The sequence below is a fragment of the Actinia tenebrosa genome, unplaced genomic scaffold (genome assembly GCF_029948245.1).
Source record: "Actinia tenebrosa isolate PJP-AT-01 unplaced genomic scaffold, QUT_ActTen_1.0 PGA_scaffold1__47_contigs__length_23844297, whole genome shotgun sequence".
NCBI classification, from domain to species: Eukaryota; Metazoa; Cnidaria; class Anthozoa; order Actiniaria; family Actiniidae; genus Actinia; species Actinia tenebrosa.
The window spans coordinates 19266245-19293207 of NW_028292578.1; the positions used below are offsets into that span (position 1 = coordinate 19266245).

Consider the following 26963-nt stretch of genomic DNA (forward strand, 5'->3'; position numbering starts at 1 on the left):
CTTACTGCGGAAAACGTTTGAAGGTCTCTAGAAAACAAGACATTCTTTTCTAATTCAGTATTTAAAATGCCTGTATATAAGTTCTGGTGAGTGTTACGTGTGCTTTAATGTATAAACATGGCGCTGTGAGTAAATACTTAGATCTTTTTTACTTTTAAAATGTGTTTTTAAAGCTTATAAGAGGATGGTTGTTACAGGAACAAAAACAAGAACAAGACTATGTCCAGCGCAAGATAGGGTAAGATAAACATTCACTTGTTTTCTCGGTGACGGAATGACGTTAAGTAGGAAAAGCTCGTTCTTGATTTAGTTAACTTTGAAATAATTTCGAGCTTGTGGGGAAACAGGACGGTCTAGTTGGAACTCTTTGTCAAAACGAGCCATACAGCAATATATATTTCTGTAGTTATACCATTTTTGTATTAATCTGAATCGATCTGTAGCGATCCAGGACAGCAGGAAATGCAAAAACAAGATGCAAACACTATAACATACATGGATCCTACTTAGAATTATCTTGGTCAGTGCGATGCTAATTAGCTGAGCGGTGAATTTTGTTTCAGCCACAGCGTGTTTAGCTGGCCCTCATGGCCCAGGCTAATTAACCCAACTTTTGCATATTTTTGTGTTTTCTTTTGACTAAAATTCAAGTGCCTGCAAGAAGCAGAAAGGGAAAAATAAGAACGATTTCACTAGCTTTTCTTCCACGTCTGCTTTGTTCTTACAAGCTCCAAAAATGCTTATGGCCTGTCATGTTGTCCACTCTTGCTTTGAGCGCCGCGTTCGCCCAGCTCAGCAGCTGGAACATGATATGAAAATACGAAAAGAAATCACACATTTTTTCGATGGAAATTGTGGCATTTCTTTTTTATTTCCATGTTAGCCACACTTTCAAGAATTTGCCAGTTTGCCAAAACTAACCAGTCTAAAGTTAAAACCATAAGAACAATTCCTGAATGGCATGCTTTTTCAAAGCAAAAAAATTCAATCGAACTTCAGTCGTTCGATCATGATGATACATAATGATGATGATGATGCATGATATAAATAATAAAAATTGAACATAATGATAGTGATGATGATAAAATGAGGATGATGATGATGACTGATGATGGCGATGAATGATAATGAAAATAATACATGATGATAGTGATGATGATGATAATACATGATAATGATGATGCATGATAATGAGAGTACATTATCACGCTGATAGTGATGATGATGATGATACGTGATACATGATGATGATGATACATGATATGATGATACATGATGATGATACATGATGATGATGATGATGATAAATGATGGTGATACATGATGATGATGATAAATTCATTCACCAGCTTTTTTAGCATCAAATTCATTATTCTAACTCTACTTTTGCCTAAATTGCAAAATTATTGAATTAGTCATTTTCTTTGGTCTCATGCAAACTCACAAATCGAGATTATTCAATTTAGTTTTGATTCATTGTATCAGAATATAGCAAAAGGCAGCGTAATTTTGAGGACCAAAATCGGCATTCCTTTCCACCGCATGATTACCACAGGTTGGCACGTTGCTTTGCTTGACCACGGGACCCAAACCAACATAAGACTGGCAGGACAAACAGTTATCTTCGTTATTGGTAAAAAAACCTAAACGAAGTCTCCTAGTGTTTGGATTTTTTTCACATCTCAGATTAAACCCTTCCCTGCGGGAACGAGAAAAAAAAACACGTTATATTCAGTGTGCTTTGCACTACGAAAAATGGTATAAGGACTTACATGTTACAGTTTGCTTCCAAAGATGTTTTCGGTAGCAACGATCTCCACTTTTGTTCACCCAGATAAGTCATGACATTCCTCTCGTTGGCCATAACATCGTACAGAGACGGGGCGTTGATGCTTATAAGGATCCAGGTAAGTACATTGTTGTGCTTCATGCCCAGACATACCTTTGTTAGGGGTGTGGTCCAATATGCTGGGGATACAGTCTCTTCTCCATCCAGTCCACCGAAACTTCCATTTGGGTTGAACACTGATTTCTGGTTCCAGTGTATCGAATCGTACTTGAAATTATTCTATTGTAAAAAAAGAGGATAAATTGTGGTCTGTTAGAATGAATACCTTAAAAAAAGACTTTGTCAGAAATTCCCGACAAATTTGCACAAATTTCTTCCTATTGTTGCACTATTATTGCAGTTCTTAGAATTGCCAACTAGTTAATGAAGCAACATATAATCCTTAACTAATAATCATTTCTTACCAATCTGCCGTTAATTTTCATGGCCAGCGTCCACGGGCCTGCACCACACTCAGAGTACGATTCAAAGGAGCAAAATACTTTGGCTACTCCTCCCCCCACGGGTTCGTGGTCGTATAACCCTTGAGTGGTGTTGCTGAGAGAGATAGAAAGCCAGTTATTAGATTCTTAAGATCAAGTTTACTGTATTGCTAAGCTAACAGCTAGGACACATACTTCTAGAATGAAAAACGTTGTTTTATTGATGTACTCACTCTGGTAGAAGTAGTTTGAGCTCCTCGCATGACTTGGGTTCTAAATTACCAAATACGTGATCAATAGTGATTGGTCGAGCAACATTGAGAGGGAGGGAGGGGCGAGGAAGGGTCGTGTATTCAATTTATCATTATAAAGTGTGTCACTTACTTAGACAAAAAGAGCCGTCACCCAGGAAACCATCTTTGCACGTGCATCGATATCCACCAATCACGTTGCTGCACGTGGCATTCACGTGACAGTCATGAATACCATCTGTGCATTCATCCTCATCTAGTGTTTCAAACAGAGTTGTTTTAGAGTAAGTCTTCACTTTAAACTAATTAAATAACATGACATGAACATGTAAGGACCATGCGATTTCATTGGACTCCGTCGCCAAAGAAGCCCTTCTTGCACGTGCATCCATATCTACCAATCAATTTGCTGCACGTGGCATTCACGTGACAGTTATGAGTACCATTCGTACATTCATTGTCATTTAGGCGATCAATCAGAGTTGTTTCAGAGTGACTCTTTCTTCACTTTCTCAACATAGTAAAGCTTCTCTTAGTGGGGTTTCCCTGCTTATGTAACATGCTTTCAGTTCGACCCCATTGAGCTGCGCCACTGCTGTACTTTGCGGTGGTGATTAGCGATGAAAAGTTTTTTATGTGGCAAACTACATAAATAATAAAATAAAATAAACGAATCCACACTCAAAAACATGATATTTACATACAAGTCCCATACCATTGCATTGGATTCCGTTGCCATAGAAACCCTTCTTGCATGTGCAGTTGTGTCCACCAATGGCATGTGTGCACGTAGCATTCACGTGACACAAATGAGCTCCAGTCAGACATTCATTAATTTCTAAAAATACAAATATAATGAACATTCCATTGCGACATTTCGTGTTTTACAATGTTAAGACACAAATTGAGACCACGTAGGCCTTTTCTGAGTTCAATAAACAAGATGCATTATGGTCTAGGTTCGGTACAAACAACACCATATAAGGCATGATTGAACAAAAGATGTTTCTACCCTAGCTAGACCACAATGCACCATGTTCGCTATCTCATAAAAGGTCTATGGAAACTGCAATTGTTTTCGCCTTTTTCGTTGAGCTTTTTAAGACCCCGTCCACACGTATCCGGAAATTTTTGTATCCGCAAATTATTTTTTGCGGATACGAAAATGTTTGCGTCCACACGCAGCGTATTCGAATCGTTTTCAGCCGTCCACACGTATCCGTTTTCGTAAAATTTCTGGATACGGATACAAAAATTCGCGGACACGTGTGGACGCAACCCGTAACCGCAAAAAAAAATTTGCGGATACAAAAATTTCCGGATACGTGTGGACGGGGTCTTAAATAGAATCCCCAGTCCCGCAATAATTATACCAAAACTGAACAATTCATAGGTGAAATATTTCTTCATTTGAGTGTTGCATCTTTAATTTATGAAGGGTTATATCTCCAATATGTTAATTTACAATAAACATTGTGGAAACTCTGAGTAGAGTGCACGCACTAAAACCGTGAACATTAAATAGTACTAATTAGTACTATTTCATACAGAATCCTTTGTTTTCTATTGTTTAATTATCACTATTTAGTGCTAAAAATTAGTATTTGTTTCACGGATTTAGGGTGAGTACTCTATAATGATGATGCTTTTTAAATAGTGTTTGTAAGAAGCAATAATTAATATTCGTGTATTTTATGAAACCTAGGATGACGTCACAGTCATATTGGAAGTATAAACCTTCATAACTTAAAGACGCAGCATTCAAATGAAGAAATATTTCACCATCCAACTATTTACTTTATGTAAATCAACATTGAAAGTATGAAGGTGTTTTTGCTGCTTGGATAGTTATTAAAAATGTGATTTTTTCCCGAAAACAATTTGCTTGAAGAAACATAAATCCCATCTAAAATACTGAAAGTATTGTATCAGGGGTTCAGGGTGCGCTTTAAATACGTACCAATTTCGCAGTATCGTCCTGTAAATCCTTGTGGACACACACAAAGATATGGTTGGTCTTCGTCAGGGAAATCTCCCTGACATGTAGCATTGTTAGAGCATGGATAACTGGAACACGATGACTGGAACAAAACATTAGTGCCCAATAGAATTCATTTCCACCCAAAGAAAGGAATATAAGTATTTTTATTATATAGATATCGATGAAATATCGCTGTTGAATCGGCTTGCTCTTTTAATTAAGAATTTTTGAGCTTTTGTTTTATTTAAGTTTCATCGATATCTATATAATAAACAGTTAAATTCATCGTTAATGATGAGCTTGGCGTTAGGTGCTTATTCGGTAGGATGGGCGGAGCCCGGCACAAATTAGCGGTAACCATGGTCACCCTGTCACCACCCACCAAACCCCTGTCACATTGACCGCGATCAGTCAATGGAATACTTACCTCTACTTACCTGTACCAGTGGTAGGGATGGCGGGCGGGAAAATTAAACTCGTGTTGTAGCGTAATAGCGTAATAGCGTCGTATAGCAAGTGCTAGCGATAGTGATGGCGAGTAAAGGTTCGCGTGGTTGGCATTAAGCTAGCGTGATCACGTGTGTATCGTCTTATCGTATTTCGTAATGATAGCTATGATCCATATCTCAGACAGGCCACAGAGATCGACTAGAATAGATTGCGACGTGCTATAAACAACTTGCTAGCTGAGTCGATCAACGATAGCGTGAGGTAATAAATGCGCGTTGACAGCGGAAGATAGCGATATGCGTCGGGACAACGTTACTGCGAGATGTCATTGACCTCGAGTCTAACTTTGCCTAAATTACATTTAACCACATAACATTACATAGCCGCTTGGAGATACAAATTTTAATATCGATATCAATTGAACACTCGAAGATAAAATTCGTATCTCCGCGCGCCCATGTAATATCCTCTATAACAGTGAACTCTTGGCCTCACCTCTGACCCGTAGAAAGTACAGCCTGCTTTCTCTACCAGGTTTTCTCCGTGACGAATGTAGTCAGAGTCTAACAGCTCACACAAAGGCCCATCGATGTAGTCCTCACAGAAATTATAAGAAAAACACAGCAGTTGCAAGTAACATATGCTTGCACAGAGGTTTCTGTCATCTACTGGATAGATGCTATTAAATGTGTGATTTATCATGGCCTTTCCTGGTAAAATCCTGTTAACAGTAAAGTGGCGACACAACCCTATAGAAAGAATAAAACAATGACATTTGCGGGTTTGGCAAAGTATCTTTTTATCTTTTGGAAAAATTAATAAGTCTATATCGTCGTATATATAGTTCCGAATCAATCGAACCATGCAATCACCGTTGTAGCAGTTTTCCCAATGGAATTAAAATCTTGTCCCAAAAAATCCTACACACTGCAGGTACTTGGAGTGGAACCAAACTAATTCAGAGCGAATTTTGGTCATTTTATTCTCGCTCGCTTCGCAAAACTAGTTCGTAAATTTAACTGAATTTTTCATATAATGTACTTTGATTATCTTAGAAAACTCATTATATAGCGCCCTTTCTATATGGATATAAACATTGTGTTGTGAATGACAGATTGCTTTTATGCAATTTACAAGCATGAGAGATGGTCACTGCCGGGATTTCTTTACGTCCTCAGTGGTTCTTTTACGTCCCTCCGATGTTGGTTAGCGATGAAGAGTGTGGAGAGAGATATATATATGAACAAAAAACAAAAGATAAAAATTGTAATTTTCTTTTCATTTATGGAATGTTTGAATGCTTTGTAGTGGAAAATACAAAAAACTTGTGGATTTTTTTTGCAACTGATGGGGTTTCTCAGCAGTCATGTTGGCCACATGACAATAAATATGTCATAAACATTTTTTAAATTAAAAGTTATGAAACTTTAGGAAGAATGAATATCAATAGTAAATGAATAAATAACAAATAAAATAAAAAAAAGAGAAAAAGCAAAATATAGTCATAATATTAAATACCTAAAAATATAAAAAAATAAAAAAATATTCATAATATTATATGTTAAAATATTCCTGAATTTTTCTCTGATATTCAAAATAGTTTCATCATTGTGAATGCCATCTTCCAATATTCACTCATCTACTCTCTCGCTTATTCATTATTCATTCAATTTTTTAAGCTATAGGAAGTCATTCAAAAAACTGAAATAACCCAAGGATTGGAAAAATTTTTATATATCTAGCTCTTCTCTATTCAACTTAAATTTCAGTAAAGCATGTCGAGTGTTCAATGCAAGGTGTATTTTCCAAACGAAAAAAAAAAAACAAAACACAAAAATGTACAAAAATAAATTTGCTGTCAACTGTTTTACGGGAAACGTTTTAACGTCAATTTAAAAACTCCAATTGACAAGCAAAATTTACCCAGAACTAGCGAAATAAAATGGAAAAATTCTGCAAGTAGATAGATATAAGAATACTTGTGAAAAGATATAACTAGCTAAAAACTAGTGTGAGCTGCGTCGGTGTTTCTAATGAAACAGTAATGATGAAAAGGTAAATTATACACCGTGAAAAGATGAAAAAATGAAAAAACTTACTGACGTTTCGGACGCTAGTCCTTCGTCGGAGTAAAAGATATAACTAGCTAAAAACTAGTGTGAGCTGCGTCGGTGTTTCTAATGAAACAGTAATGATGAAAAGGTAAATTATACACCGTGAAAAGATGAAAGAACTTACTGACGTTTCGGACGCTAGTCCTTCGTCGGAGTAATTTACCTTTTCATCATTACTGTAAGAATACTTGTGTTTTATTAAAATGAAGGGAAACGATAGAAAACGTCTGTCTAATAACAATAGTAAATTTTGTCCAATATACCTTCAGAATGAGAGATCATCATCAGAAGAGTGAAGATAAAACCTGCTATCACTTTGTAGAAAAACTCCATCGTCCAAGACATCCTTGGATTGCGAACGTTGACAGGTGAATGAAAAGCGTCGAAGAAGAGACTTTCAAAAATAGTTTGCGCATGCGTGTAATTCAGAATATTGTTTCTCTTATTAATATTTGATGTCGTATTGGTATAAAAAGAAGTGCTTTATTGCTTAGCCTGATCCTAAAACAGTCATTGACTATACTTTTTTTAAGATATTGGCGCTATATTTTTTTAAATTTCATGAAAACATGAAAATGTTACTGGTGTTAATCATATTTATCAACACCGCTTACCTTCAAAACAAAGAATCTTTGAAAGTTTTCAGGTCAAAATGAATAGGTACTTAAAAATCCTGAATGAATTCCTAATGATATCACTGGGCTTGCTCGTAAACACACTATAAAGGTGCAATTAGGCGAGGATTCATATTATTTGATGTGTCTCTGATATTGATTAAGGATAATTACACGTTTCGACAATTTATCAATGGCCTTCATCAGTAAAATTAAAAATTAAAATTTTACTTATTAAGGCTGTTGTTAAATGGTCGAAAGGTTCAGTTTAAAATATAACCATAGAGGTGTTATAGTTTCTTTCTCGGCGCCACAGACATTATAGCAAGACACCGCGAAAAAGAAAAAGAAACCAGTTAGTTTTAAGAGTTAATTGTGACAGGCTTCTAACAAGCTCTTAGCTTGGAAAAAGTCCAAATAGTACTTAACAACCGCTAAGCTACGATATGGTTGTCAGAACAATCACCATGAATATTTTAGAAGTGATTGACGATGGGACGGGGGAGTCGGCAAAATCACATAGAAAGCTAGAAAGCTTTACAGAAATAACCTAACTCCCCCTCCCCCTCCCCCATAAGATAATAAATGGAAGCCTCTCATTCGTTTTCTAAAAGTCGCGTTGTCAAGTGGCGCATTCACCGAACGAATTGTGGACGAACTGAAAATTCCGTCTTTTTTAAATATCCGGATACATGGAGACATGGAGAGATGGTTTTAGTCATAGATTAATCAAGCATGCTTTTCATTTTAAGGAATACAAAAATCAAGACCTCACAAGTTGTCTTAAGTTTTATTTTTGCAAATGATTATACGAGAGTTCTATCTCTTGCGTATTGACCTCCTCTCGTTCGTCTAGCTCGTAGTTTTCCGGTTCGTCACTCCAGTTTTGAAATATTCTTCATTAATTATCGATTTGCTCTGTGTTTTTTGATGTTTAAAGTATTCCTTGTAATAATAATAATAATAATAATTTATTGACTTATATTGCGCTGCTTCAATAAAATTATCAGCAGCGCATTACAATATATATGATATAAGATAAATCAAATCTAATTCACTAAAATTATAATATAAATAAATATTGTAATCACAATCGAAATTATATATAATATAAAATATATATATATACACATATACACACACACTCATATATATACATACATATATAATAATATTAGGAACTAATCTAAACAAAATACCAATAAAAATCATAAAAATATAACTATATACATAAAATAATATCATGTCCCAACTTGTTGACTTTTTCAGCGATAGAAATGATCCGTGTCCTCCTCGTCTTTCAAGCAGGGTCGCCACCAGCTGGACGCCATGACAACAGTAAATTACGAATTACGCGTGAAATTTTACCTTGAAATTTGGGAGGGATTCGTCCTACAATATTACAGACTTTTAAAATCGAAACTATTACGATTTCCTCAAATGTGATTGATGATGTTAATAGAACTGAATAGAGTGCAACTCGGCCTAAAATTATGCGAGCTATTACAAATACAACTGCGTAGCGTGAGGCAAGGTTTTCTGCTGACAAAATTCACACCATTTATTCCCTGATGATGGATCTAAGATCCGAAAGCTCGGAAAATAATAAATATATGTAGATGAAACAATAAATGAATATTTAAAAATCACACTCTCTAAAAATCATTATCTTCGCAAGTTTTGATCTTATTTCCCTCAAACTTCATAGTTTTACTAATTTTCTAAACATGTTTTTTCCCTCAGCTATGGAAATATTTTTTTTCAGTTAAGTAAGTTATAAATACCTAATAAAAGCTCATTACCACAGAATAGAATAAAATGACGTTAATTTAGTATTTTTACACAAGCGAATATGATAAATTCGGCGCGCTCATTGTTTACAATTTATGTTTTATCCTGTTATAACATGCGCGCACGCGCACGCTCGTATGTCGATTTGTACCGCTTGCAGAGATAGAGTTTTAAAAAAAAATTGTTATGAATCGTTCCTGCATCAAGTATACAGTTCACAAAATTTACTTTCAGATTCATTTAGCAAATCTAATATCATCGCTTTTGAATAATTGTAATTTTGAAGATCTTAAAAATGTAATTAAGAGATTAAACAAGAATATTCATATTAATACTGCTATATTTATTAGCAATGTAGTTTCTCAGATAGCCACATTCTTTTGGAACTCTTTCACAATCTTGTATACCAAAGGCCTTTCTTTAGCTTACTTACTTTCATATTATAGCATTAAGACAAGTCTTCTTGTCGAATGCTTAACCTAAGAATATCGCATCGTTACAAAAAAATATACCTTGAAGTATTATATTAAGCGGGTTACAGTGAGGACACTCGAACGGTGAACACTTTGAGTTCTTTTTTGTTTTTTTGTCATAAAATAGATATTGTAAATTTATCCCTTGAGCCAATCGATTGGAAATAAGATTAATTTTCATCACTCTAAGTAACAACACAATGCTTCATTCAGGTGGGTTTGAAACAATAGAAAGTCAAGAAAATAACATCTTGAAAAAAAACTCGAAATGTTCACGGTTTCAAGTGTGTCCTCACTGTAAAACAGCTATCATATCTATTTAAACTTTTTGCTTAAAAGAGGAAAAGCATCCGTCGTTGTTTAGGTGCTTGTGACTAAAAATTCAGTTTCTGGTACTTGAAGATGACGCAGGTTCCGTTCTTAGGACGGAACGTATCGATGCCCGTTCCGGCTGATTTATTCGGAGCAGAATAAATCATCCAATATTTCTTGCTTGCCGGGTCTTTGCGTACGCCGCAGATGGACACGACAGAATGTCCATACGCGCCTTTAACTGCAGTCAATTTATAACACTGGTGTTTTTTCGCGGCAAGGAGGAGGATGCGGTACGCGTTAGTGCCTTCGCCGACGGTGAGGTGAACTGGGGGTGGTGCCTTAAGCAATGTTCCATTGGTGGTAGTGGTCAAGAACTCCAGGCGAACACACACTTGGATTTTCTGCGTAACCATAACAACTATGAATTAGTACCTTGATCAATGATATTGAAAAATTGAAATAACTACTGCGCCAGTCTTCTGACTCGTCCTGTCCGTCGATATGTTTATCATTATAGCAACCCCACGAGCTGTCGCACGGCTTGTAGTAAGAAGGACTGACTCACATAAAAGTAACAAAAACTTTTGTACTATCAAACAATTATCATCGTGATTTTTGGACTTATCCCTCCCTCCCATCCCTTTCTTTCCATCCTCAAAACACAGAGTATTTCTTTTTATTTCCGTTTTTTTAGAGCAGTTTTCGTGTGAGTAGTAAACGATACGATAAATTCGTAGCCATACTTTGACCATATGTTACCGTTGCCGTAACTACGCTTTGTGATTGGATGAATTACTGGAAGACGATGGGAAGCCATTTCAATGTTACGGCATATCCGACCGTGTACGTGCTGTAATTCATTATCGTATACTTCACACTAGCAAAACGAAAACCCCTCTATGCTGTAACAGAAATCTTGTATTACGCATGCGCATAGTGTCCTAGACTAGAAAGAGAATGACAGACTTACCGCAACTTGTTTGTCAGTTGGAATAACAGGACACTTGATGTGTTTGATGTCCTCAGGAATAGCACCAATGAGAGCTGGAATCACTTGAACCACAGACATCAGATAGTGATAAACAAACGAACCGTCACTGGCTTGACTGGACAGCATGGACATCATGGTCTTCCTGCAGTCCCATTGGTTTGGGTCGATTTTCATCGTTAAAAGTGCCTGTGAAAGTAGCGTAAGTACATACAAAGTTTAAATTAACCTTTCCGAGATCGAGGGAAAGACTGGGTCGAGTTGGCATTGCAATGCATTGTAGGACTGTTCGTAGGGGAACGCCATTTTGGAAATATGTTCCCTAAAAACATTAAAATTAAAACATTTCCGAAAACGTCTTACTGCGGTACAGAAAAATGAATAAATGATCTATAAACGTCGTCAATCACTCAACTTGGAAATTTTACTGGGTTAATTCGAATCAAATTTATCCATAAAAGAGTGAATATCAAATATTGTCCGTGCACTTTCCTTTTGCGTGTCGTTTATTCAGCTGTTTTGAGTAAAACCTGGCGTGAAAATCAGTCTCCTTTCGGCTTTGAAAAATACGGATTTTAAGTCATTTTTCAAGAGTTCTATGTTTGCTCTTCTGAAGACAAAACTATTTTAACCGTCGAGTTATGGGGATAAAATGAAACTCGTATTGGTGCCGGGAAACTACGTTTTACCTGGACGACAAGAGCAGTAGTAATACTGTTGCCAAAGCTGCCATCTTCTTTCTGAGAATCCACCATCGTGTTTGCCGCCTCATTGAGGGTGGTTTTGATAGTCTGGTTATTTTTCAAGCTGTCATCTTTGTAAATACAAGACAGTGCTAGTGTCAGCATCGACATTGTGTCTCCAGCATGGTGTAGTTTCACTGACTTTTTGATAAAGGGCACCAGCTTGTCAGCATAACTTGGATAGAAATCTCTTCCCTCGCCGCTAATGCATAACCCAAGGATGGCTAAACCGTAGGGAAAAGGATGGTTAAACCCGACTACCGGGTACTCCGGTATTCCGTCTTTAAGCCTCTGCACCAACTTTGCATAGTTTTTGGGATCTTGGCAGGTTCCAAGGGCACCTAGGATGTAGTATCCAGCTTCGCCGGGAGTCACTTCAGACATGTTCCTCGTTTTGATGTCGTTCTCAAACTTGTCTTTGTCAACTCGGGATAGCATGTCCTGGGAGAAGCCGGCGAGTCTGAGGGAGAAGAGAGCAGCGCCTAGGTGATGTCCTCTCATAAAGGTTGTTTTGTCCAGCACCTTGGAGCGGATGAACTCTGCTGCTCTGACAGATGAACGAGCCAGGTCGCCATTCAACTTTCTGTCGCCTGAACAGGATAGAAGAAAGGAGAAATAGGACAAAGTAAGAATGAATTAAAAGACCAGAAAATAATTGGAATAATTGGACCCAAAAAATAATTGGAAAGCGAACGAAAAGGATAGAAAGGATAGAAAATTAAGTTCGGTGCATGGAAATTTCGACGTATGCCCTAGGCCTGAGATACCTTTAATCAGTCTTTTTCCGTGTTTTTGTTTTTAACACTGCGTACCTACATATCACCCGCCATTTGCCAGGCTGTAATGAATTATATTCTCAAAATTTCTTAAGGATATAAAATTGATCCTTTTGGTCAACATACCACAGAAGGCATCAAGCTGACGGGATGAAACAAACAAGACCAACACGAAGAGAACTAGTGATCCCATCTTGACGAGATACGTTGCGTGTTTGCACTTTAGTTCAAATGAATCTTTTTGACTCTTACTTGAAGTTAACATTTGGTCATTTCATCCAAATTACCCAATCAATTGGCTGCTATTATTGTCTTCAGTAATTTGGCAAAATTGGAAAAATTGTCATCAGTTATTTGCACGTAGTTTCAGTGTAACGGAAAGTCGTCCAAAAACTTGGCACCTAAGAAAGCTGATTCTTCAGCGTAATAATTAAATTTTCCAAAACATAACTACGACGAAAAATAAACAAGTTTTTTCTTGGTTATACATATTCTTCATGGGGTAGACTTTTGGGTAGGCTAAGAGAATATGAACTAAGAGAAGGAATCTTTGGTATTCATGAATGTAATCTTCATAGGCACCGTTTGATGCTATAAGCAAAATAAAATAATATAAAATAAAAATAAAACATTTGCCATCGTTGCCACGCCCATACTGCGTGCGCACTACGCTGTTTGCTCACGCTGTTTTTGTAAAAACACAAGAAATCATGAGCAAACAGGGTAGAGCGCGTGCAGAAAAACAACCGATCATATAAATGATTCTAAAAATAGCATCAAATAATCTAAAAATAGTATCAAACAATGCTCATAATGGGGCGCGTAATTCCTTCTCTTAGTTCGAATTCATTTTATCTTGGGTAAACTTTTTATCTTACTAATTTTGGATGATTTTTAAATGAGGAAAAACCTCAGTAACGCAGGAGAAGTCTGTAAATGGGATACAGAATCGTTCTCATTAGCATTTAACTTTAACATTAATTTTCTCGAACCAAACTCACTCCAGTCTCGGCTTTTTAGTAGAATATGAAATGATACTCCTAGAATTTTTTTCAGCATTGTTATTTCCTTATGAAAAAATGTGATTTCCTTTCGTTTTCGTCTATTGTTTCCGTCAACAAGGATTTTCGTAATGAGAATACGTTCGTGATACATCCAGTGGGTTGGCAGTTTTGAAAGCAATGATTAGACATATTTGAAGGAATTCATGAAAAGGAAGTAGAATTCTGACATTGTAACCATATGAAATGAAAAAATGCCAACAGTAATTACTTACACATGAGCTAGTAGTCCGAGGCCGAATCATGCCATTCTGATTCTGCAATCTGAATGGCTGTCATGTCATTCCGATTACTGCACTCTGATTGGCTGTACAAATCAAAACAATTCAAAATGGCAATTGTCCTGTCAGTATTTTGACGAGGTTCTGGCAAAATTTCCAAAGATTTGGTTGTCATGTCTTTACTAGAGTTCAACTTAATTTTTTTATATCACAACAATCGGATCTCTTGCTCGTATTGTCTAACTATTGGTTTTTTGTGTCCTATGACGAAACCATACAGGAAGCTTGTCCCCCCCAGTCACCAGTTTCACTCGAGATCTTACCTGCAAACTCGAGAACATACCTTCTAATATTCTGAATATCACTTGAAGTAATGGATATATAAAGCTTTCAAATTGGAAGGAAGGAAACAAACGAAACCAGAAGAGTACAAGGAAACCACATTTAGAAAACCGTCTCTAGAGACAAAGCTATAGGGATTTATTTCTTCATATATATTTATTTTTCATAACTTTCGGGGAATTTTATATTAGATATATTTATATATTGGAGATAATTTTGATTGATGCAGTGTCATGTGATATGTCATGAAAACCATCAACTTTTACTGGGAAATATATCGATGTTCATGACTAGACAAATATTAACTGCCAGCGGTTATAACGCACCTGCTGTAACCTACTATGTCTCGGTCAGGTCACGTGATACATTATAACCATTCAGCTATACAGGTGTACCATATGACCAATCAGAAGACGCGTTCTATGTACCAAAAGCACGTGTGCTCTATATTCTTTTTAGCGAAAAAATGTCCAAACTTTTTTCTGTAGTTACACAGGAGGGGAAAATAATCCCAGGAACTATTCCACTCTTTTGTTTATCTTGAAATTTTATTTAAATTCTTTGCCCTATACTAGTTTACACAAGTTGTTTTCTTTGCTACCATTCCTACCTACGTTTTATCTTAGTCTATTTTGGCGAGAATCAGGTTCCTTGTGGTTTCAAACAAACGGACTGGGATCCCTGTGGTTTTCACTGCTCTAACGAAAGTTCAATTTCTGGAACTTAAAGATAACGCACGGGCCATCCTTAGGGCGATAGTTATCGACCCCAGTTGGTGTCAGGGTATTAGGGTCAGAGTAGATCATCCAATATTTCTTGTTGGCTGGTTCTTGTTTCACACCGCAGATGGACGTGATGAAGTGACCATAAGCTGATAGTTTAGCGGTGAACTTGTAGCAGGGATTTTTAGTAGCAGCCAGTGTGAGGATGTGGTAGGCGTTGGTTCCGTTTGCTACTGTGAGGTGGACAGGGCTTGGGTTTGGTGGGGCTGATACGTTGGCTGGGTTGGTAAGAAACTCTACTTTTGTGCATACTTGGATTGGCTGGGTAGAAGAAAAAAATATTGGCAAAATGAAGTAGTGTAAGATGATAAAGTCATAATCTATCATTCGATGGTTTGTAACCTTTCCCAAGACCCAAGAAACAGAAACATGGCGGCGATGTCGGTGGTGTTAACAAAGGAGGGTAATCAGAAATATCAAGAGAAAATTTAAAAAATATTGATAAATAAATATTAATATTAATATTTTTTTAAATTCCATCAATATGGTGTAACTTGCAAAAGGAAGAGAATTTGCATTGTTCGTATGAGGAAAGCGCAAGTGAAAATCAGAATGTACTAAATCTTATTGGGCGAGTCATCTTAATTACGCGATATGATTGGTTGCGACTAGTAATCTATCACGTAATTTGATTGGGTTAGCAATACACGATATGATTGGCTGTGGGGATTAGCACGTGGATTGTCATGCAAAACATAGTTAGGCGAAGTAGAAGCCCTCTCCATTCGTTTCAGCAAGTATTTGTTGCATTGGAAAAGTAAAACAAACAGCACTTGCTTGGTATCTTAAAAGCAACAATGTCTCAAAAACCTTTAAACTGATTTTAGCTTTAAGATACGACACGATATCTATCTTTTTTATTTGCGACCACCGATGCCCTTGATGGATTGCGTTACTCACATTTGCGTTTCCATTTGAGGAGTTCTTCGGGCACTGAATATGATTGATGTCACTCGGGATCGCACCAATCAGAGAAGGCGTTACTTGCATTGTTGATGCCACGTAAGGAGAATTGAAATACCCATCACCTGCTTGTTCTCCTAAGATGTACCTCATCGTTTTGTCACAGTGCCAATACAAGGGGGTCGGTGAGTGTTAAAGCAGGACAAGAGAGCCTAAACAATTGATGGAAGCAGCAAATGCATTAAATATATTGTGGCACAAACAGGAATTTTTGGGGTACACCATATGATGGGTGGTAAGAATGGTAAGAAAGAAAGAAGAAACGGAAATTAAGAAGTAAAGGAAAAAGAAGGAAAAAGAAAGAGAAAAGGAAAAAAAGAGAAGAAGAAAGGACATAAGAAGAGGAAAGAAGAATGAAGGAGGACAAGGAAGCAGAAGGATAACAAGAAAGAGGGGTGGGTGTAGTGTAAAAAGGTAACAAAGTAAGAGAAGGAAGGAAGTAAAAGAGAGTTCAGATGAAAAGGAATTACCTCAATGTAGGAGGAACAAGCAGTTGCACGGAATATATCATGTCCTGACATTAGTGCACTGTGATGCTATTTCCAAAGCTGCCATCCTTCTTCTGTTGTCTTCTCAGCCATCTGGTAGCAAACCGCAAGATCGACCTCAACTTGGACCTGGCTCTACACAGCTTCCGGTCAGCAGCATTCCGGTTCCAGTTCCAAACCAAATTGCGAGGTCGCTGTCTGTCGTACATACAAGACAAAGCCATGGTTGCCATAGCGATTGTGTCGCCCGCATGAACCGACTTCTGGTTGTCCCTTATCATTTTGTCTAGAATCTTGGTGTATGTATCGTAGGATGCCTGGCCGTAGCCACTGGTGCACAGAGACAGAACAGCAAGAGCGTACTGGAATGGGTGGTTGAATCCAACAATGGGATACTTCTTTATGCCATCTTCAACACTCTTAATCAAGTTATAACCATGGAAAGCTCTCGGATCTTTGCAAATGGCCTTAACACCAAGCACTATGTAAGCCAATCGACCTGTTGTAATGTTGTTCAGCCCTTCCTTGTCGATGTACTCTCCGATCTTTTCGACTCCAAGCTTGGAGATCATGTCAATGGTAAAACCATTGAGACGAAGGGAGTAAAAGGCCGCAGCACGGATGTATCCTAAGGTAACGGTGTTGTCGTCTGCTAGTTTGGATCGTATGAACTCTGTTCCCTTGACTGCTGCTCGAGCAAGATCACCGTTGAGCCTTGGCCCTCCTGTGAAGAAAATGAATAAAAGAACCCTCGAGTAATATGGAAGCAAATGAATAAATAAAGAAATGAAGAAATCGGATTGAACAAATTAAGGAATCCATTAAAATTTCTCGAAATAGAAGGAAAACGAGTTTAATAGAAAATTTATTTAAAATAAACACTCAAATGTATGAATGAACGAACAAGTAAATAAATAAATGAGTGCCGGATGGATGGATGGATGCTTGCTAATACATCAATGACGCTATCGTTTTTATGTCATGTGACTGATGACGTATTTGATCATTCCTCGTGATATTTGGGTTAGCGGACACTAGAAAAAAAATTTTGCGCATGCGTGTCTTTCAGCCAGTTTTTCAATAATTTAGAAGAGTTTTACTGAGAAAATAGATGTTCGTTTTCTCCGAGTAAAGAAAGAAATTCGCGAGTATACTTTCGTGAGACCAAGACACTGTATTAAAGAAAACAATATGAAAGAATTAGACATAAGTTTCAAAAACTGACTCTAAGTTTTGGCATTTTGTGAAGTCTATTTGTCATGTTTGAAAGGCAAATTAACATATTCTTACATTTGCATGAAGACGTTTCGACTAATTTGCATATGGAGTATGCGCAGACGTTTTTTCCTTGTATCGGGTCAGCGCAAACAAACAGACAGCTTAGAAACATATTTTGGAACATTTATCACAATAGGTGTGTTGTTTTCATCACGAGTTCCTGCAGAGCTGAATTACGAACACTACTCTTTCACGCTTTGTCTCCCTGTGTTTCTAGTTAATTAATTAAATCAGTAATCAGTGTTTCCCAACCCGTCACTAATGGCTTTAGAAACCTCTGAAAAAATCAAGAGCGTTTCACTTTCGTTCTCCACTTGTTGACATTTGCATCATTTGTATTAGAAGTTTGATTTTGAAAAAGGTAATGAATACGTATTTACACAGTGACTAAATAACTACTTTCTGGGTGATTTGGGCGAAGTGATTTTACTTTGTGCCCGTAAATGAATAGTCAACGTAATACATAGTAGAGTACAAACACTATAAGTGTGTAACATGAATACCACTAAATACTGCTAAATTATGCTAATCCTATTGTTTTCTATTGTTTAATTAGCACTATTTACTACTAAATAGTGCAAAGTGTTGCACACTTTTAGTGTTTGTACTCTAGTAGATACAAATTCCATTGTTTTACTTTGACTTTTAGTCGCTAATTATACGACTCATTTGCTCCACGAGCCAAGTACTGTACGCGTATCGAGTTCTTTATAAGTTCCTTTCTAGTCCTTCCCCATTGCATTTTCCCCCTCATCTTGTATATTTGTTGTTCTTATTCCTCATAAGTTTTCTTATAGTTTATATCTTTACTTATTCATAGCTGTATATGCAGTGAAAATGAATCAAATTAAAATAAATTTATAAAAGATTCAATATAAATTTTTCCGCTTTGGTCGTCACAGGAAATAATTAATTTATCGATATTGAGATTCATACTAAAATAAATTAAGAGAAACGTACATGGATGAAACGAAGAAGAAATAATGGGAATTGTGTTTCATTAAGCCAAATTTTCTCGAAAAAATTCTTTTTGTTTCGAATTTCGTAAGGAAATAAAATTGATGCTTTTGGTCAACATACCACAGAAGGCATCAAGCTGACGGGATGAAACAAACAAGACCAACACGAAGAGAACTAGTGATCCCATCTTGACAAGATACGTTGCGTGTTTGCACTTCAGTACAAATGAATTTTTTTGACTCTTACTTGAAGTTAACATTCGTTCATTTCATCCAAATTACCCAATCAATTGGCTGCTATTATTGTCTTCAGTAATTTGGCAATATTTGGAAAAATTATCATCAGTTATTTGAACGTAGTTTCAGAGAAAAGGGAAGTCGTCCAAAAACTTGGCACCTAAGAAAACTGATTTTTCAGCGTAATAATCAAGTTTCTCAAAACACAGTTACGACAAAAAAATAGACAAGTTATCAAACGAGCTTTCTTGATGATACATAAACTTCACTTTATTTTTCATGTGTCCTCTTATTGACGATAAATTGTGTCATCACATTGTCAAAGTAGTGTGGATTCACGAGGCGTAGCCGAGTGGATCCGCATACTACTTTGACAGTGTGATGACGAAATTTATCGTCAATAAGAGGACACATGAAAAACTGATGTCTATTTGATTTTTACAATAACAAAAACGATAAAAACTTCTCATTTTCAGCGATCAAAACAACCAACGGAAAGAGCGCGCGCTCGCTGACGTCAGCTTTATCTGTCTGTCCTCTTATTGATGATAAAAAATAACCAATCAGCGCGCGAGAAATTTGTAAGTTATTGTAAAAACTCTAATAAATACACTTTGTTTCACGGGTTTATGAAAACCACGAAGCAGCCAATTGATTGATGCAGTGTCTAATGATGTTCATGACTAGACAAAAACCTCTATCCAGGAGTCAATATTAACTGCCAGCGGTTATAAGCGCACCTGCTGTAACCTACTATGCCTCGGTCAGGTCACGTGATACATTATTACCATTCAGCTATAGAGGTGTAACATATGACCAATCAGAAGACGCGTTCTATGTACCAAAAGCACGTGTGTTCTATATTCTTTTCATCGAAAAAATTTCGTCCTATTTTTTATTTTGTAGCTACACAGGAGGGGAAAATAATCCCAGGAATTTCTCCACTGACTTTTTATCTTGAAATTTTATTTAAATTCTTACTTTACGCTATACTAGTTTACACAAGTTGTGTTCTTTGCTACCATTCCTACCTACGTTTTATCTTAGTCTATTTTAAGAGAATCAGGTTTCTTGTGGTTTCAAACAAACGGACTGGGATCCCTGTGGTTTTCACTGCTCTAACGAAAGTTCAATTTCTGGAACTTAAAGATAACGCACGTGCCATCCTTAGGGCGATAGTTATCGACCCCAGTTGGTGTCAGGGTATTAGGGTCAGAGTAGATCATCCAATATTTCTTGTTGGCTGGTTCTTGTTTCACACCGCAGATGGACGTGATGAAGTGACCATAAGCTGATAGTTTAGCGGTGAACTTGTAGCAGGGATTTTTAGTAGCAGCCAGTGTGAGGATGTGGTAGGCGTTGGTTCCGTTTGCTACTGTGAGGTGGACAGGGCTTGGGTTTGGTGGGGCTGATACGTTGGCTGGGTTGGTAAGAAACTCTACTTTTGTGCATACTTGGATTGGCTGGATAGAAGAAAAAAATATTGGCAAAATGAAGTAGTGTAAGATGATAAAGTCATAATCTATCATTCGATGGTTTGTAACCTTTCCCAAGACCCAAGAAACAGAAACATGGCGGCGATGTCGGTGGTGTTAACAAAGGAGGGTAATCAGAAATATCAAGAGAAAATTTAAAAAATATTGATAAATAAATATTAATATTAATATTTTTTAAAAATTCCATCAATATGGTGTAACTTGCAAAAGGAAGAGAATTTGCATTGTTCGTATGAGGAAAGCGCAAGTGAAAATCAGAATGTACTAAATCTTATTGGGCGAGTCATCTTAATTACGCGATATGATTGGTTGCGACTAGTAATCTATCACGTAATTTGATTGGGTTAGCAATACACGATATGATTGGCTGTGGGGATTAGCACGTGGATTGTCATGCAAAACATAGTTAGGCGAAGTAGAAGCCCTCTCCATTCGTTTCAGCAAGTATTTGTTGCATTGGAAAAGTAAAACAAACAGCACTTGCTTGGTATCTTAAAAGCAACAATGTCTCAAAAACCTTTAAACTGATTTTAGCTTTAAGATACGACACGATATCTATCTTTTTTATTTGCGACCACCGATGCCCTTGATGGATTGCGTTACTCACATTTGCGTTTCCATTTGAGGAGTTCTTCGGGCACTGAATATGATTGATGTCACTCGGGATCGCACCAATCAGAGAAGGCGTTACTTGCATTGTTGATGCCACGTAAGGAGAATTGAAATACCCATCACTTGCTTGTTCTCCTAGGATGTACCTCATCGTCTTGTAACAGCGCCAAAAAAAGGGTCTGATGTGAGCAGACAAGAGAGCCTAAACAATTGATGGAAGCAGCAAATGCATTACAAACAGACTAGCACTTATTTTGTTACTTAAGTATGTATATTGTGGCACAAACAGGGGTACCATATAATGGGTGTAGTTAAAATGGTAACAAAGGAAGGAAGGAAGGAAGGAAGGAAGGAAGGAAGGAAGTTAGATGAAAAAAGGAGGATTACATCAATGTACCTGAACAGTTAGTGCACTGGTGATGCTATTTCCAAAGCTGCCATCCTTCTTCTGTTGTCTTCTCAGCCATCTGGTAGCAAACCGCAAGATCGACCTCAACTTGGACCTGGCTCTACACAGCTTTCGGTCAGCAGCATTCCGGTACCAGTATCTGTACCAACAAACCAAATTGCGAGGTCGCTGTCTGTCGTACATACAAGACAAAGCCATGGTTGCCATAGCGATTGTGTCAACTGCATGAACCGACTTCTGGTTGTCTCTTATCATTTTGTCTAGCATCTTGGTGTATGTATCGTAGGATGCCTGGCCGTAGCCACTGGTGCACAGAGACAGAACAGCAAGAGCGTACTGGAATGGGTGGTTGAATCCAACAATGGGATACTTCTTTATGCCATCTTCAACACTCTTAATCAAGTTATAACCATGGAAAGCTCTCGGATCTTTGCAAATGGCCTTAACACCAAACACTATGTAAGCCAATCGACCTGTTGTAATGTTGTTCAGCCCTTCCTTGTCGATGTACTCTCCGATCTTTTCGACTCCAAGCTTGGAGATCATGTCAATGGTAAAACCATTGAGGCGAAGGGAGTTAAAGGCCGCAGCACGGATGTATCCTAAGGTAACGGTGTTTTCGTCTGCTAGTTTGGATCGTATGAACTCTGTTCCCTTGACCGCTGCTCGAGCAAGATCACCGTTGAGCCTCGGCCCTCCTGTGAAGAAAATGAATAAAAGAACCCTCGAGTAACATGGAAAACAAGATGGATTAATGGAAAATGTACAAGTAAATGAAACTAAATGATTAAATTAAGAAAATGCATAAAAAATATCTAGAGAAATAAGGAAAACGAGTTAAATAACGAATGAACGAAAGTGGAACCGAACGAACGTTAATACATCCATGACGTCAACGTTTTTAACGTCGCGTGACTGATGATGTATTAAACAAAACAAAAACAGACAGTATATAGATACATTTTGGAATATTTAACACAATAGGTGTGTTGTTTTCATGACGACTTCCTACAGAGCTGAGACAAGCATTTGCTACTCCTTCACACTTTGTCTCTATTGACTTTTCCATGCTATGTTTCATTTCTGTATTTGTAGCATTTAATCCTTGCTGAATTAGAAATCAGTGTTTACCTAATATTTCACTAGTGGCTTCAATTAAAAACTCCTAAAAAATCAAGAGCACTTCACTTTCATTCTTCACTTGTTGACATTTGCATTAGTTATTGTATTAATTTGATGTTCAACTAACCGACGACAACTTAGCATAAACATGTTTTTTCCTGTTATCTCTAAAAAGAACTTATACTGAGTTAAAAAATATTTTTGATTTGAATGGCAGTGGAGTAAACTAATAACCATCTAAAATCTGGAAATAAATATTTGTCTCTCAGTATTGACTTTTACATCTTGTTTTATTCCTGTATTTGTAGTTAATAAATTAAATCCTCCCAAAATAAGTAATCAGCATATCCCAACCATCGTCACTAATGGCTTTAGAAACTTCTAAATCAAGAGCGTTTCACTTTCGTTCTCCACTTCAGGTTATATAAATTAAGCGATCCAACTTTTAGCACGTACACTGTTTTTTTTTCCTGTTATCTCTAAAAATGACTTTGAAGTTAATTTTTTTTAGATACAGTGGAGTAATTAAACTTGAAAACCAACTGAAATGTGGATTTAAAAAGCTGAAACTACAATAAGAAGTTAACAGCATGCCATTTTGAAAAAGCTAGGACAACAGCCACATCAAAGTCTACGAGTGCATAAATAAACCATGACTTCTTAATGACTTTCTTTGTGGACTAGAGTGGGCTTCATTTGCCCGTGAAAGAATAGCCACACGTATGGTTCTTTATGAGTTCTTTACTAGTCCTAACCCATTGTATTTTTTTTAGTCTAGTCTTGTCTATGTGTTGTTATTATTCCTTTACTTATTATTATGGCTGTATATGCAGTGAAAATGAATTGAATTAAGATCAATTAAAAATATAGAATTTAATTTTTTCCGCTTTGTCGCCTCAGGAAATGTTTTTTTGTAATTTATCGATATTGAGAATTTGAAGGAAACTTTGCTGGCATTTTATACCAAAATTAAATTGCAAAAAAAGTACATGACACGTATACAGTGAAGACGAAACCATGATCTCCCCTAACACTACACATTTTTATCGTTGGTCATCATGGTTTCACTTCGAGTTTTGTTTAATTGAAAGCAAAATCCTAGTACCAAAAATAAACGAAAGAGTTGATATGGAGATTTTTAAAGTTTAAGTTTGATAACTCACCACAGAATGCGTGGCTCTGTACCCAACAAAGTACAAAAATCGTGATGATAAAAAAGTTCATATTGAAAACAAGTCTGTTAAACTGATTGAAGCAATACCATTCTATATATAAATTATTTGTAATTTATTCATATAATTTATAGGCCAATCATAAATCAGGTCTTTCATGCATTATCAATACCAACCAATAGGAATTTGTTTTATTTTTGGTACATGATTTAGCTCCTATCCAGAAGCTATTACCCCCTTATTTCGATTTCAACTACAAATATATGCTTTTGTTGATTTTATTATGATTTAATTGAAAATCCTTCTACATTTGCCTACACATTAATTAGCTAAAAGTACAGTTTAATGAGTTTGAACTCGTATTAAAGAACGCATTTGTACCGTAATATCATGATTTATTTTTAGCACGAAATGATTCTATAATTTGTCAACTATTTCCTGACGATATGTACGCCATTACAAATGTGCTTCTCTTAGCCTGAAAAATGTCAATCACTAATCATACATAGTTTACATTGTTACTCAGCTTTTTTCTTATACCTAATTATACACCGTGTTGTGGCTAGCTCATCATCAAATAATTGCGGGCTTGTTTTATTTTCTCAGTCCATTTCCATAAGCCTGATCGATATTTCAGTGTTCTATGTTACTTTTCGCTATTTGATACTTGAAGATGGTACAAGATCCATCCTTTGGGTAGAAGTTGTCAATCCCAGTGGGCGCCAAGGTGTCTGGATCAGAATACATCATCCAGTATTTGCCATTAACCTTATCCTCGTACACGTCGTCGATGGATGTTACAAAGTGGCCATAAGGTTGCTGCTCGATTGTAGTGAATTTATAGGCAGGGTTCTCCTTAGCAGCGAAGGTTAGAATCTCGTAGGCATTAATGTGTTCCTTGACTATTAAACCCACTGGTTCTACCGGGGGTGGTGTGGGACCGATCGGTGGAGGGGTTAAGAACTCAAGACGAACAGACACCTAAAATAACATAGCAAGATTTGAAAGTCAAATTGTCCGTTTCAAGGAATGTTTGCGCCGTATACGTGACTGATTGCTTGTCTCAAGTTTGACAAAAATATAATCAGTTATTATAACTAAAACAATTAGCTATTTATTCATATACTTTGCTTTAATTTGGGATAATGCCGTTGTTTTCTTTATGAAGCGGAAACCTGTATGGATGAAAAATAACGTGACGCCGTCACGACTGTACAATCTCAAGAGTAACGTCACATCAAGACACCACTGAAAAAGAAAGCGGATATTTTTGTAGGTGGGTTTCGAAATTAAGAAACTTTCACAAGAGAATCACCTAGACAAATTGAAGAAGTATTACATGTTGGACAATTATTATTATTATTATTATCATTATTAGAACACGAGATATGGAAGAGTTTTACACCTTCAGTGAACTCGAAGAGCTGAGACGGTATATGTAAATGAGCAAGAAACTGAGTGAAAGACAAAAACAGAGCGAAAGTGAACGTGAAAGCGACGAAGACACCGACCAACTCGGCGGTTTTAATGAAGAACTAGTAAGGATTTAAAGATCCGGATATGTTTGCTAGTCGATAGTTTGATAGTTGGCATGCCATTTTGAATTTCTCATGATTTTCATGGACCTCTTTAAAATGCATCGAGCATCGACTATGGACATAGAGCAATGACATGGATGGATTTTTAAAGCAGCGGCTAAAGAAACTTTAGCATATATCAGAAAACAGCACCTTTTCTTTTCTTGAGGAGTAGAAACGTTATGAGCTCACCTTAATCATGTTGTCGTGTGACTAAATAAAGTTATATTATCAGAACGTTCCTGCTTGCCAAGTTGTTTACAATGAATTCAAATAACCGTTTCTCCTTGATTTGTATTCGCCGTCGCTCCTGCGTAGGGAAGGGAAATTGAATACCTTGGCAATCAACCAAGTTAAGTTTGATGGCAGGTTTTTTTGGTCATGATGATGTCACTCTCCATACATCTTCATGATCCGAAAACGAAAAAGACCTAATTGCAAGAAGGTTGTCATATGAAGAAGAAAATGACAAAATATTTTTTTCCCCTGGCCAATTATAAATGTTTTTGTGTGTGTGTGCAATAGCAATGATATCAACCAAAAGGAAGTTGTTCTATTTTTGGAAAATAAATTGGTATCCGTGTCACACCCAGTTGAAGACACACTTAACGTATCCTGATGCAAGGGCGGATCCAGGGGGAGGGTCGGGGGGGTCGCGACCCCCCTGTCATTCCTGAGGTCAAATGAGCTTCCTGTGGTAAAAATGCGACTGGGATTCCTTTGCCCACAAAATTTACCCGTGAGACCCCCCTTTCAAAAAAACCCTGGATCCACCCTTGTGATAGCGTACTTGACTGTCTCTCAGCACTCGCTTATCCATGGATGGATGGATGGATGGATGGATGGAAGCATGGATGGATACAATAAATACTTGAATATATAAAATGAAACTGATAATTACAATGTTGGATATCTACTATTTATAATATTCTAAAAGTTCGTATATCTAAAATCTAATGTAAATTATATATATAACTAGATATAGTTTTTAGTTACTTTCTGTTGATGCAGAAAAATGAATTTTGACTTTTTTCTTGAATTTGGATAAAGATTGTTCTTCCTTCCTTGTTTCATGAAAAGTTGGTATGATTTTGATGCGAATTGTTTTGGAAACATCATCTTAGTAAGAGCTGGGGGCTAAACCATATGTACAATCTTTAACATCAGAATCGATTTTTGCAACTTTCGTTTTTCATCTAAAAATGACCATTAAGTTCTTTAAATACTTCAGTAGTCCTGATGGCTAAACGTTAATCAGTGCCATAGTAATTATGCGAGCGGCTCGATTTTGTAATTTTGTAGTTTATCTGAAACTACTGCAGTAGTTAAAGTATTGATCGACAATTGCCATATTATACACTTTATTTAGGCAATGTCGATCTAAAACTGATTTCATTAAATAATAATAATAATAATAATAATAATAATAATAACCTTTATTTATGTGTCATAAGATATCATATACGGTGCGGTTTTC

At 36.8% G+C, this 26963-nt stretch overlaps 5 protein-coding genes and 1 long non-coding RNA gene across 6 annotated transcripts; 1 reads left to right on the plus strand and 5 right to left on the minus strand.

Moving 5' to 3' along the window:
* Positions 1–111: 111 nt before the first annotated feature.
* Positions 112–7433, minus strand: LOC116294046 (uncharacterized). The gene is made up of 9 exons (XM_031701567.2): positions 7331–7433; positions 5449–5702; positions 4483–4603; positions 3238–3360; positions 2656–2778; positions 2505–2544; positions 2254–2386; positions 1773–2068; positions 112–1699 (listed from the first exon to the last, which is right to left on the minus strand). Exons 1-9 carry the CDS (start codon positions 7410–7412, stop codon positions 1474–1476), a joined length of 1398 nt encoding a protein of 465 aa, XP_031557427.2. The 5' UTR covers positions 7413–7433; the 3' UTR covers positions 112–1473.
* Positions 7434–9794: 2361 nt separating this feature from the next.
* LOC116294060 (cobalamin binding intrinsic factor) lies at positions 9795–13038 on the minus strand. Its single transcript, XM_031701590.2, has 4 exons — positions 12894–13038; positions 11938–12581; positions 11231–11437; positions 9795–10661 (listed from the first exon to the last, which is right to left on the minus strand). Exons 1-4 carry the CDS (start codon positions 13030–13032, stop codon positions 10320–10322), a joined length of 1332 nt encoding a protein of 443 aa, XP_031557450.2. The 5' UTR covers positions 13033–13038; the 3' UTR covers positions 9795–10319.
* Positions 13039–14920: 1882 nt separating this feature from the next.
* LOC148910036 (uncharacterized protein CG3556-like) lies at positions 14921–19108 on the minus strand. The gene is made up of 4 exons (XM_089032496.1): positions 18983–19108; positions 16666–17348; positions 16074–16256; positions 14921–15434 (listed from the first exon to the last, which is right to left on the minus strand). Exons 1-4 carry the CDS (start codon positions 19047–19049, stop codon positions 15090–15092), a joined length of 1278 nt encoding a protein of 425 aa, XP_088888622.1. The 5' UTR covers positions 19050–19108; the 3' UTR covers positions 14921–15089.
* Positions 19109–20043: 935 nt separating this feature from the next.
* LOC116294069 (uncharacterized protein CG3556) lies at positions 20044–24024 on the minus strand. The gene is made up of 4 exons (XM_089032802.1): positions 23901–24024; positions 21604–22313; positions 21202–21408; positions 20044–20561 (listed from the first exon to the last, which is right to left on the minus strand). The coding sequence occupies exons 1-4, from the start codon at positions 23959–23961 to the stop codon at positions 20217–20219; spliced, it is 1323 nt and encodes a 440-aa protein (XP_088888928.1). The 5' UTR covers positions 23962–24024; the 3' UTR covers positions 20044–20216.
* Positions 24025–24171: 147 nt separating this feature from the next.
* Positions 24172–25872, minus strand: LOC148910037 (uncharacterized). Its single transcript, XM_089032803.1, has 2 exons — positions 25679–25872; positions 24172–24890 (listed from the first exon to the last, which is right to left on the minus strand). Exons 1-2 carry the CDS (start codon positions 25685–25687, stop codon positions 24543–24545), a joined length of 357 nt encoding a protein of 118 aa, XP_088888929.1. The 5' UTR covers positions 25688–25872; the 3' UTR covers positions 24172–24542.
* LOC116294072 (uncharacterized) lies at positions 24889–25723 on the plus strand. Its single transcript, XR_004196886.2, has 2 exons — positions 24889–25185; positions 25288–25723. It is a non-coding gene; the product is annotated as an uncharacterized LOC116294072 (long non-coding RNA).
* Positions 25873–26963: the final 1091 nt, after the last annotated feature.

What these genes read in the sequence shown, in the direction of transcription:
- LOC148910036 (XM_089032496.1), bottom strand. Translation starts at nt 19,049, where the DNA reads ATGGGATCACTAGTTCTCTTCGTGTTGGTCTTGTTTGTTTCATCCCGT. An exon ending in GCTTTGGAAATAGCATCACA is followed by an intron (nt 16,257 to 16,665) that starts GTGCACTAATGT and finishes CACTCACCGACC; the next exon opens with CCCTTGTATTGGCACTGTGA. An exon ending in CCTCAAATGGAAACGCAAAT is followed by an intron (nt 15,435 to 16,073) that starts GTGAGTAACGCA and finishes TCTTCTACCCAG; the next exon opens with CCAATCCAAGTATGCACAAA.
- LOC116294046 (XM_031701567.2), bottom strand. Translation starts at nt 7,412, where the DNA reads ATGTCTTGGACGATGGAGTTTTTCTACAAAGTGATAGCAGGTTTTATC. An exon ending in TGAAAATTAACGGCAGATTG is followed by an intron (nt 2,069 to 2,253) that starts GTAAGAAATGAT and finishes TTTTTACAATAG; the next exon opens with AATAATTTCAAGTACGATTC. An exon ending in TTGGAAGCAAACTGTAACAT is followed by an intron (nt 1,700 to 1,772) that starts GTAAGTCCTTAT and finishes TCGTTCCCGCAG; the next exon opens with GGAAGGGTTTAATCTGAGAT.
- LOC116294060 (XM_031701590.2), bottom strand. Translation starts at nt 13,032, where the DNA reads ATGTTAACTTCAAGTAAGAGTCAAAAAGATTCATTTGAACTAAAGTGC. An exon ending in TCAGCTTGATGCCTTCTGTG is followed by an intron (nt 12,582 to 12,893) that starts GTATGTTGACCA and finishes TATCCTGTTCAG; the next exon opens with GCGACAGAAAGTTGAATGGC. An exon ending in CAACTGACAAACAAGTTGCG is followed by an intron (nt 10,662 to 11,230) that starts GTAAGTCTGTCA and finishes ATGGTTACGCAG; the next exon opens with AAAATCCAAGTGTGTGTTCG.
- LOC116294069 (XM_089032802.1), bottom strand. Translation starts at nt 23,961, where the DNA reads ATGAACTTTTTTATCATCACGATTTTTGTACTTTGTTGGGTACAGAGC. An exon ending in ACAGAGCCACGCATTCTGTG is followed by an intron (nt 22,314 to 23,900) that starts GTGAGTTATCAA and finishes TTTTCTTCACAG; the next exon opens with GAGGGCCGAGGCTCAACGGT. An exon ending in CCTCAAATGGAAACGCAAAT is followed by an intron (nt 20,562 to 21,201) that starts GTGAGTAACGCA and finishes TCTTCTATCCAG; the next exon opens with CCAATCCAAGTATGCACAAA.